Below are 11,107 nucleotides of genomic sequence, written 5' to 3' on the forward strand. Positions count from 1 at the left end.
TCGCTTAGTCTGAGAACTGTGACCTTTCCGTTTGTGTGAACGAATGCCGTGTGGAATGACGCTATTTTCTGCCGATTGTCACAGTCCAACAGTCCATGACGCTATTTTCTGCCGATTGTCAAGTACAGCCAACAGTCTATGACGCAACAACTAGCCAGACTGCTTGTTTGATACTACCTCGCGATTTATCTCATCGACGTATTGTCTCTGTCTATTTTCTGTGTCGCCCATATACTTCAATCTTTTAATTATATCTCAACCTTACAGGTCTGTGCCTCGAAACTCTAGCCTTGCTTTTGGAGAATACATTCTATAGTTATAGCTTGCCAATACCAGTAATCATGATGAAGCGCTTGTGTGCACACCACCATATTGTATCTCTCTATCTTATCTTTCAGAAATGCCACCGTCGCCAGTGCCGCCGCTCAATGCGACGAGGTTGAAAACAACTCTCAAGATGGCTATCTCCAAGCTCAAGTTTCTCCAGGAGAAAAAAACCGCCCTCACAAAACAGCAGCGCCGCCAGTTGGCCGACCTTCTTACCGCCGGCAAAGAACTGAGCGCCAAGATCAGAGTGGAGAACATCATTCGCGACGACATCTACATCGAGCTTCTTGAGTACTGCGAGCTCTATTGCGAGTTGCTTTTGGCCCGAATGCTGCTTATTTTGGACATGCAGCGGCCCTTGGATTCCGGATTGAAAGACGCAGTTCTGCTGGTGGTGTACGCGGCTCATTACACGGAGATCAAGGAGATGATTGCCTTGGGCGACATGTTGCGCATGCGCTACGGCGCAGAGTTTGCTACGAAAGTGGCAGAGAACTCGGGCGGTGACTATGTCCCGGCGAAAATCGTCAAAAGCTGTGCGATTGACCCGCCGCAAGAGACGTTGGTCGATCTTTACTTGTGCGAAATAGCAAGAGCGTACGGTGTGCCGTACTCTGGCTTGCCCGAGGAAGATTCGAGCGAGAGCGACGGAGAAGGCGGGGCAAAAGAAAATGCGCTAGAAGAGCCTGTGGCTGAGCCCATAGCGGAAAAACCCAGCGTGGCAAAGAAGCCTCGCAAGGAGCAGACTGACTACGACGAGCTCAAGGCCCGTTTTGCGGCTTTGAAGCGCTAAATTTGTTGTTCTGATGGACATGTGATTGTTTCACAATTTGTCAGTGCTGTTCGATGCATAGAGTCGGGAGATGGATGATTCATTCAAGGTAACTAGCTCATTCGCCTGATTGAAATATTCACAAAATATTGTATTCGAGTACCAATGAATGATTCTCTCCAATCAATGATCAATAGAGGTGTTCCAGTCATAACTGAACTAATATGTAATACATATTTCGTCAACAGAGTCTACTACAGAATCTAGTAAAGTGAATAGGCTGCAGAATCCAATAAAGTGAATAGTCTATACAATCATTTAAAGTCAAGACTCAATCAACATGGACCATGGGAAAATATCTAAGTAGGCCAACCCATAGCATATCTGCGAAGTAGAATGTTCTTGATAAATGCCATGCAAATTTATTTTCAAAACTAGCCCATCTCCCCGCAAGATTAATATATGTGGCTCAAATCCCTTGAAATGGTACACAGTATTCCAACAAGTGGGAACATTGAATCTCCCATTACCACTACTTAGTTTCCCCATGTTCCTAGAAGAAGTAATTCGAATTAACATAAGCCAAAGGATGAAAGAATATACTAATCTCGTCAGAGAATCGAACTTACATTTTATCATTCGTAATAATATACACTAACCATTGTGTTATACGCCAACGGATAACCAGCGAATCGAACTCACAAAGTTATGGAAACGAATAAAATCATCATATCCAGAGGATGCTTCTATTCAACATCAAAGTGGCGCATACATTCTTATGGGCAATATGTGATGGTGCTTTCAATATAGGCCAAAATGAAACTCTGCTCTATTAAATGTAAAAAGCGAGGAGATATTCCAAAATGGCCATCAACACCAGCTTCTTTATACTCCCGAAAATAAACCGTGGAAATAATCACTCAATAAAAATGTCAACATTGTCTGTTGATCTGTATCTTCACGCATACCTTAAATAGTCAGTATTTCATGTTCGCACATACCCGAAATTCTGCTCAATAAACAAATTCAAAGTTCTGACCCCATTTGTAGCCTCTTCATAGACACCCGAACTAAAACCAGCCCCTTTGCATTTTGGATGAATTTGAAACTTTACTAGCCTAACAGATATATGCTTCTTGGCCTGCAGAGAAGCACAGATCAACATCGCACCTCTTACTACTCAAAGCTTCTTCAACTGTTTTTCTACTGATCTGGTTTTTTTACGATTGAATTCTTCTTATATTTTTCTTGATTTCTGCTAATAGTTCCCGATACGTGTACCATGTCCATTCTCACCTCGCGACAGCAGACAGAACTCCACAAGGCCATTCTCCAGTATATGGAGCCTCTTCTAGAAGAAGAGCCCGAAACGCTTCAGAAACTTTCCCGCACGCTTGGAGTCGACTCAGACGACACAATTGTGCCACGGTATCTCGAGAAGAAATGGGCCACGGTGCTCCGGCTCCAGAAGAAAATCCTTGATCTCGAAAACGAAACAAACACATACAAGGCGCTTCTAGCCGCCACGCCACAAAACGTGGCTGCAAAAGACAGAAGTGACTGGCTTCCGAGCGCAGCCACACGCAAATTTGCCACCGCGTCCACCCAGTACGTCACAGCAGTCAGCATTCACCCGCAATTGCCCTGGATCGTGGCTGCGTGCGCCGACGGCAGTGTTGTGGCATGGGACGTGGCCGCTGCAGACCCCACGGTGCCTATACGAACGTGGCACGCCCACACAAGGAGCGCCAACGCGCTAGCGTGGTCACACGTGCCTCTTAGCCTCACAGACAAGGAGGAGTACGTTCTTGCATCGTGTCTGGCGGATCTCACAATCAAGATTTGGGCAGGCGACCAGTTTCGCCACGTCCGCACACTCACGGGCCATGACCACACGGTGTCTGCGCTTGCGTTCTCAAAATCGTCGCCCAACACCCTTTACTCCGTTCTGCGAGACAAGACTGTGAAAGTATGGGACGTTGTTTCGGGCCACTGCTTGCGCACGTTTGTGGGCCACAGTGACTGGGTCCGAGACGTTGATGTGGTGCTGGGCCACGTGGGCGATTTCCTCTTGACCTGCTCCAATGACCAGTCCGTCCGGCTTCTGCACGATTCCGGCGCGGGATTGGCTGTGCTGGTGGGCCATTCTCATGTGGTGGAGGCTGCACGGTTCTTGCCGCCCCTGGCGGGTGCTCATGTCGATGCTTACCTCCTCAAAAACATGGATCGCTTCCCGTATCTTTCCGAGGCCATTGTGTCCAACGCCGATTACGCACAGCTAGGCTTCAAGTACGCGGTTTCTGCCGGCCGTGACAATATGGTCAAGCTCTGGCTTCTTCCGCCGCCGCAGCTCCGGCCCAACCGCCCACCGCAGCCCTCGGTCCAGAACAATGCGCATGCGTGGCACATTGCAGACTTGGTTGGCCACAGACTGTGGGTGCGGACACTTGCCGTCCATCCAAGCGGGCGGTATCTCTTTAGCGGGTCAGACGACAAGACAATTCGCGTGTGGGATTTGGGCGAGCTAGCCGAATCGGGGACGGTCGCTTGTGTGCGTACATTAGAGGCACATACGGGCTTTGTCAATGCTGTTCATTTTGCAGGCAGCGATCCGGAAAACATGCGGTGTCTTTTTGCCAGCGGCGGCTCTGACAGCACCGTGTGTCTATGGAGTTAAGGAAGGGAATCCAGTACTACCAGAAAAGAACATCAGCACTACCATTCTTGGAAAGAGAGCATCAGTACTACCATTCTTGGAAAGAGAGCATCAGTACTACCATTCTTGGGAACTATTCTATCATTTTTGTGGAAAAGAACATCCAGTACTACCTTTCTTGGGAACTATACTACTATCTTGAGAACTATACTACCACTCTTGTGAACTATACTACCATTCTTGGAAACTATGCTACCATTCTTGTGAACTATAGTACTAGTGGTTCAAGATACAAGAACGACTCTCCGAATGGCTTGCTCTGGCCGAAAACCCAATCAATTCCGCTGAAATTGGTGCAACCACCCAGAAGACAAACTTGCTGCCACTAGAGCGGCAGAAACTGGTGTTTGGAGCATGAGAGTTGTTTAAGAGCACGTGTGGCATAGGTAAGACTGCTTCTTGCATGACTATTTCTCGGTTTCATGCATTATGGTGTTTATAGAACCATATGACATGATACGATACGGGTTGCTACAAATTGCCTAATCTACAGAGAAGGCCGGAACTCAGCCTACTCGAGTAATGTAGACTTGCCTCTATTCTAGATAAGCTTCCAACCACCTCTTTCAAGATTTCACTCCATCGAGACATAGTCCATAGTCTTCTCTTTCATCGAATGCCAGCTCCTCAAGAACCTTACATTTCCAATCGCCTGTTTTCACTTCTTACCATTATCCTTAATCCTTTTCAATCATATCTTCGGCTCTCTGTGCCCATTCTGTCCAGGAACCATCATACACCCTGATTGGAATGTCCACATCTGAAGCCCGCTCCAAAGCCAAACGAAGAATCACAGCGGTGACTCCAGTTCCACACATGACGATGATTCCTCTCTTGTCCAAAGGACGCAGCAAGTCCAAGTTGAACTCCGACTTGAAAAGTGCCTGCAACTCTTCTTTGCTCTTGTAATGGCCGTCCGAGCCAAGCACTTTCCCAAATGGCAAAGACAAGGCGCCCGGAACATGGCCCGAAGACAAGCCCTTGCGAGGTTCTGGAGCTTTGCCCGAAAACCGGTCTGCTGACCGTGCATCAAACAAAATGTACTCGGATCCAATGGCTTTCTGGTCGACAAGGTCCACAAGCTGCTCGAACTCAATCACCTGGTGGTGATAGTTTTCCAGAAACTCTTCATTCCCAATCCCGGAATACTCGGCAGGCGCCGGGAAAAACGTGTTTGGGCCCGACTCGACGCCACCTTCAGCTTCAAACTGCTTGAAGTGGTCCAACAAGAGAACGTTGTCGTGGCCAAAGAGTGAAAATGTCCATGCGGCCCTGGGCCCGGAAAAGATGCCCAGACGGTCATACACAAGAAGAGTATCGGACTTCTGGATTCCCAACTTGGAAACAGCCCGGCCGAAGATCTGCTGCGAAGGCAACATGTGTGGATACTTGGAGTTGGGGCAACAGACACCGTCCAAGTCGAAAAAAACCGATTTCGGGATCCGGGACTCTTGCGCAAATTGTTTGGCGGCGTTGAGCCCAGAGTTGGGCATGTGCCAAGTTGCGTCCACAGGAACAACACGAGCAGAGCCGGAAAGGGCCAATCTGGCGGCAGAAGGAGAAACGATTTTTACTGGAGGCATGATTATGGGGTAGCCTTAAACATTGTGCAGGGAAAACATTGAACAGAGCTTGTTGAGACTTACATGTATGCACAGGATTACTCCAACAGTTTCATCCTTATCTTACAGAATCTGAAACTATGGGATACACATACCCTGAATGCGTCTAGAAGGTTTCACCTGTAGTTCTAACGGATATAAGATCATTCTGAGATGGATGCCTTTCTCCCGATATCTCTAAATCAAACTCTCATCAATGTTCACTCCGTCTACTGCTACTACGCCATCTGTCTCCAGATCCTCACTGGAAGATTCCTTTAAAGAATCCTCTGATCTAGCTTCAAACACGGCTACGTATACTGCATTGTTTGTTGCGCAGAGTATTGAACAGCTTATGAGCCGCTTTGTGATCAGACATCTTAGCCCATTTGAGATTACGGAGAAAGCCTACTTGCAAGAATGGTACTACGGTTTCAAATCGAACTTTGGGAAAACATTCCCCACTGGAAGAAAATACCTCTACCTTCCACTTGAGGAGTATCAAAAGCTCTTCTCTGGACAACCGGCGGAAATTCGTCAGGCGGTGAATGCCATGGAACATGCCTTCCACTCGTGTTTCACTCAACTTCTTGAACAAAGGATAGTGATGGTTGCCGTGGGAACTTATGACCGAGCCCGAGTTGAGAATGAACTTATCCCTCAGTCTCAAAGTAGCGAATTGGAATTTATGGTGAAAAACGGATTCCGTCTTATGGAATTACAAACAAGGGCTGCTCAAGGAAACTACACACCTTTGTTAAATTACCTCTTGGCATACTCAGCTGACTCAAACGAGATCTGGAAAACTTTCATCATGGCGCTTGCAACTAAGAACCGAACCTTGAATTGGAATCAAAAGGAAGAGTTTCTCGACCTCATCTACAAGGCACGAGTCTCACTGACTGTTATAGGCGAACAAATTGATGTTTGGTATAGGTATCTTAGAGCTGATCATAAGTCTTGGTTCTCCAGACTGTCAAAAGATTCGAAGTTTGACAATTGGAGGAAAGATAAAAGAGATGAATATAAATGAGGATACATGCGGACAATTGATCTGCATTTATACTTCATTCTACTGTAGATGTGAAGAATGTGAAGATACGAAGATATGGAGATACGAAGATATGGAGATACGAAGATACGAAAATATGAAGGTTGTGCCGCCTTGCTGCCAAACAAATTAAGGATTATAAGGAACGGTGGCTTTAAACTTCACCTCCTTTGGATCGTTCCGTATTGGTAGATAGTAGGACTCTCAGATCCAAGTCCATGTCACTGTTCTCAGAAGCACGACAGTCCACGTACAAACGTATTGAGTTGATTTTTACTCTAGACTAGCTTCGACCAATATTCCGGTCTTCTACAAAGTTTAATTGTCTGAATATCCTTTCACTCTATCCTGCTGATACTATTCTCTATTTTTCCTCTGTCTTTCCAGTCTTCACATCAAAATTGGCGCTCAAGCGGCTTGTGTCCGCCTTCATGAATTCTCTAAGGGCCATAGTAGCGTAACTGCTCACTCCCAATCTCATTTGCAAAATGACGGCTGTTTTATTGGCCTCTGGGTCTTCGGACTTGACAACGCGGTCTAAAACAGTGCCCGTTGCTTCCTTTTCCCGTAAAAGTTCCAAATCGGTCCGGATCAAGGCATCAGTGTCTTCCTTGTACTTGACAATTTCATAGGAGAGACCCAGAGGCATACCCATCACTGGTCTGTAAGAGCCAGCCAAAGAAAACTCCTTGACACGGCGGCCCATATTATGTGGATCCAAGCCATCCTTGGCCATGGCCTTCTCGTAAACCTCCATAAGCTGCGTGTTCGTAGGATACACCACATCATAGCCTGGAGACGGCAACACAACGTCGAAAATCGTGTACTTTCCAGACTCAATGTCTTCCTTTGTCAAGGCCCTCACCTTGTCAGAAGCCGGTCCAGCAACATCCTCGGCAAACACTTCACCATCGACTATTTCGGTCACAATGTTGCTTTCCAGCGATTTCTCCTCCACCATCACCAAATCGCCTTCTTGCACTTCCAACCCGAAAAGCTCCATTCTCTTGGACACAACGAGGTTCCACACATACGACTGGTACGCATGCACATATATAAGGCGCAAGTTGCGAGGAATTTGCATGATGGCCCGGAAATACGCTTGCTTGGAGTATCCGTCGTCGCCCTTCTTCTCCTTGGCCAAACAATTCAACACCGCATGTTCGGCCGAACAGCGACGGGGCATCAACTTCGCTGCTTCTGCGGCGTCGCCGGTTTCGGCCCATTTGCGCCGGGCCTCAACGGAATCAGGCACCACCCGGTCCTGTTCGGCCAAAATAAGCTCGGCGGCACCCTTCCAGTCCTCTTTCAAGAGAATGATTCCCAACTCATGCGTCGAGATGGAGAACGTGCCAAATCTTTGTAGACCATAGTAGTTGATGAAGCCGTTCTTCTGGAGAGACTGGAACGAGTCTGCAATAACAGCCTCGATGTTCTGGTCCGGCGAAAGAGCACGCACATCCCGGATGGCAATGACAAACTCGTTTCCCTGGAGGTCGCCCAAATCCAACGATCTGTCTTCGTAGGAGAAGCCTCCCAAAATGGCACCTCGAAGGCCCTTGTTGAGAGATGTCACACGGGCCACTTTCCCCTTGTGGATGGAGAACTTCTGGCATGTAACGCCTCGTCTGTCCTTTGTTCCCGCATACTTGACCGCCTTGTTGGGGATCCGCAAGAACTTGGTGATGGTGGAGGCGATTTCCATGGTTTCTTTGTTTTCTTTGTAAACGGTGAAGTGCAAGTAGTTTTTGAAGGGCCCCAAGCCGTAGTTGATGACGCCCTGCTCGTCCACGTGGTTGATGTTGTTATTGTTATTGTTGTTTCTGCGCTGGCCGCCCGAAGTTCCCTTGTGTAAAGCCACTTTGAAGGTGTTTTCGCTCGAGGTGAGCGTTTCCAACTTCCCTTCAAACGCCAGACGGAACAACTGGTGCAACTGCGTGCGCTTAGCTTTGTCGCCGAACGTTGTTTTCGTTTCCATGTTGCCTCCGGTGCTGAACAAGTTTTCGATTTGCTCAAGCTCGTCTGCGGTGATGAATTCCAAAAGGCGTTCTCTGTTTTCTGGAGAGACTTTGAAGTGGGATTTTTCCTCAGCAGTTTCGGCAGCTTCGTTTTGGCTCTCGGCCTTTTCCTTCTTGATCTGCTCAACTTCTTCGGGCGTCTTTCCTTGGAGATCTGCCCGGATGGCCTGTCTTTGTTCCAATTTTTTTTCCTTTCTGGATTTGCCCAAGTCGACACCTTCGTCGGTCAAATGCACAACGTTTCCAGCCATGTCGATCTCATTGACCTGGAAGTCAGAGTATCTCTGTTTGATCGTGCCGAAAAAGCCTCCGCCGTTCTTGTAGGACTCGTTTATATACTGGGTGATGCCAACGTCTTTTTCCTGGACCATTTTCGCCGGGTCGGGCTGCTGGAATTTTTTGTTGGGCCCAATGGCCTCGTCTGCAGCTCTTTTGATGCTTTCCATAGTTTTTCGAACAAAACTGTTGTTGAAGCGGAGCTTGAAAATAGATAGTCAAGTTTTTTGCATTGATGCCTTTTCACATCATCGCACATGTATATAGACAGGCGTGGAGAAGAGATGAAGAAAATAAAAAATGAAGAAATAAAAATGAAAAAGAATGAATGGAGAGAAATGAAGAGCTTAGGTCACGGAGTAGTATAATGTTAGGAATAGAGTCAAGTATTACAAAATTAAAGTCAAGGACAAGACAATCGATGAGTTTTATGAGAATCCATGATATGTGAATAAATACCAAAAAGAACAATTTATGGTAAATCCAAATAGAAGATACTCTTTAGAAGTAGCTATCCATGATCTATGAATCCTGCTATAAATGGTTATGTTCTCCTTGTAAAGCTACAATCTATCTCTTCATCATTTATAGTTTCCGCTAATGACTTCTTTATTTACATCTATTCGGTGAATTCCTAGTCTGAATATACAAACTATCATTCACATACAGCATCATAAGTCAGTCATTGGTGTGACCTTTCATTTATTTTACTGCCCAAGTATGTCTCCTCTTTATCTCAAAATAATCCGGTGCGCAAAAACATTTGGGTGCAAAACGCTTTCTTCTTCATTTTGCTAAACATGTGGGCCAAGCCATCTGTCTCCTGGGGCAAGAAGACTCACGACTGGTGGGACTGGTTTCCTGAACAGAAAAGAGATGTTTGGGAAGACCCAAGATTGGTAAATGCCGATCGGAAAGACACCATGCGAGTTTTCGTCCAAGACCATATGGCCAAATTCAAGGACCGCCTAGGAGACTCGCGGGAATCTCCTGGAATTGCCGACTTGGGCCGCTTGACCATTGCTGATCCCCACGCCGAAAAAGTCCGCTATCTTCTGAACGACAGGATCGGACATGTTGCTTCTTCCAAGTATATGAAACAGGTGATGACAAAAAGATCGCTTAGCGCCTCGGAGTTATCGAAAGCAGGCAGGAGATCGGTGCTTCTTCATGGGATCCCGGGAAACACTGCCATTGGCAATGTGGTGGCACAGATCCGAGGCGGTGCTTTGGAAAAAATCGTCTACCACAAAACAGCAGACCCGTGTCTCGAAGTGCATTTTCTCTCGGCCGCCAAAGCCAACTTATTCCTCAAGTACGCCACGGAAACAGGCCTTTTCATGGTCAATGGGAAACACCTCGATGTTTCGTGGGCTCAGGCAAGCCGTGAAGAAACACCATCACATTTGCCCGCTTATATAGTTGAAGAAGTGGATTATTTCCATGCTTCGAGAATGCTTGTACTCAGCCAGCCAGTGGAAGGAAAAGTGGCCAAAGATTACAGGAGCAAACGAGTGTACCCTGTTCCAGAGGAGAATTTCTCGAGCGATTTTGATGCCGAAAGTGTCAAGTGGGATTTCCATCGTTTTGGCACCATTGTCGAGATCATGCCGGTGATTTCAAAAAAACTCAGTGTAAGCATTCAGTTTGCCGACATTCGAAGCGCAGTAATGGCAAAAAAGGCCTTTGACAAGAAAGAGTCGACGTTTGCTCACAAGTATTCTGCCTGGGCACTCAAGTATGCGAGAGATCCCACCAACAAGCCATGTTTCGAGGTCTAACAGGCTTATAATGATATATTAGCATCTAGACAGATATTATAATGTTGGCAGAACATCTTGACAGAGATTTATACTGCATTGACTTTGTCACCGAACCCGTAGTATGGAATAGCTTTAGATCCCGTAAGTTTTAACCGCTTGACTTTGTTATCTCATTGCAGCTTTTGAGCACAATGCAAGTTCAATGCATCCATAAAATAATAAAAACCGACCGTTCTTCCTTCCAACGGAGCTTGGTCTGTTTTCGTTCTAGGCAAAAATAGTATTTGTCTATCTTTTACTCATATGGGGAGTTAAGATTTCTTTGGGATCATTCAAAGTTATCAAGTGAGCGTCAGGAAAGCTTGCTGACATTTGAGAGACTTGACCTGTCCACACCATTATCAAATCACAAGTCGTGTTTTCCATTAGAGGTTGAGCACGAAAGAATTATCTGCATTGGCTTAATAGCTTGAAGAACTTAATTTTGTAGACAAAGTTGTTCAGTTACATATTTTAGAGAAATCATAAAGACTAGTCAATTATGACGGAACCACAATTGAATGAGACGTAATGAAAAACAGAA

At 46.3% G+C, this 11,107-nt stretch overlaps 6 protein-coding genes across 6 annotated transcripts; 4 read left to right on the forward strand and 2 right to left on the reverse strand. All coding sequences in view use genetic code 12, as the record gives it.

Annotated features, from left to right (window-relative positions):
* Positions 1-95: 95 nt before the first annotated feature.
* Positions 96-1,120, forward strand: IST1 (Ist1p; the record flags this gene model as incomplete). The annotated part of the gene is made up of 2 exons (XM_002617449.2): positions 96-117; positions 351-1,120. The coding sequence occupies 2 exons, from the start codon at positions 96-98 to the stop codon at positions 1,118-1,120; spliced, it is 792 nt and encodes a 263-aa protein (XP_002617495.2).
* A 1,261-nt stretch (positions 1,121-2,381) lies between these two features.
* On the forward strand, positions 2,382-3,776 carry FOB63_004895 (uncharacterized protein; the record flags this gene model as incomplete). Its single annotated transcript, XM_002617448.2, has 1 exon — positions 2,382-3,776. One exon carries the CDS (start codon positions 2,382-2,384, stop codon positions 3,774-3,776), a length of 1,395 nt encoding a protein of 464 aa, XP_002617494.2.
* A 716-nt stretch (positions 3,777-4,492) lies between these two features.
* Positions 4,493-5,398, reverse strand: FOB63_004896 (thiosulfate sulfurtransferase; the record flags this gene model as incomplete). The annotated part of the gene is made up of 1 exon (XM_002617447.2): positions 4,493-5,398. The coding sequence occupies one exon, from the start codon at positions 5,396-5,398 to the stop codon at positions 4,493-4,495; it is 906 nt and encodes a 301-aa protein (XP_002617493.2).
* A 235-nt stretch (positions 5,399-5,633) lies between these two features.
* Positions 5,634-6,449, forward strand: FOB63_004897 (uncharacterized protein; the record flags this gene model as incomplete). The annotated part of the gene is made up of 1 exon (XM_002617446.2): positions 5,634-6,449. The coding sequence occupies one exon, from the start codon at positions 5,634-5,636 to the stop codon at positions 6,447-6,449; it is 816 nt and encodes a 271-aa protein (XP_002617492.2).
* A 382-nt stretch (positions 6,450-6,831) lies between these two features.
* PUS7 (pseudouridine synthase) lies at positions 6,832-8,931 on the reverse strand (the record flags this gene model as incomplete). Its single annotated transcript, XM_002617445.2, has 1 exon — positions 6,832-8,931. The coding sequence occupies one exon, from the start codon at positions 8,929-8,931 to the stop codon at positions 6,832-6,834; it is 2,100 nt and encodes a 699-aa protein (XP_002617491.2).
* A 630-nt stretch (positions 8,932-9,561) lies between these two features.
* FOB63_004899 (uncharacterized protein) lies at positions 9,562-10,542 on the forward strand (the record flags this gene model as incomplete). Its single annotated transcript, XM_002617444.2, has 1 exon — positions 9,562-10,542. The coding sequence occupies one exon, from the start codon at positions 9,562-9,564 to the stop codon at positions 10,540-10,542; it is 981 nt and encodes a 326-aa protein (XP_002617490.2).
* Between the last annotated feature and the right edge of the window lie 565 nt (positions 10,543-11,107).

This window comes from Clavispora lusitaniae, assembly GCF_014636115.1.
Source record: "Clavispora lusitaniae strain FDAARGOS_655 chromosome Unknown tig00002663_pilon, whole genome shotgun sequence".
Classification (NCBI taxonomy): Eukaryota; Fungi; Ascomycota; class Pichiomycetes; order Serinales; family Metschnikowiaceae; genus Clavispora; species Clavispora lusitaniae.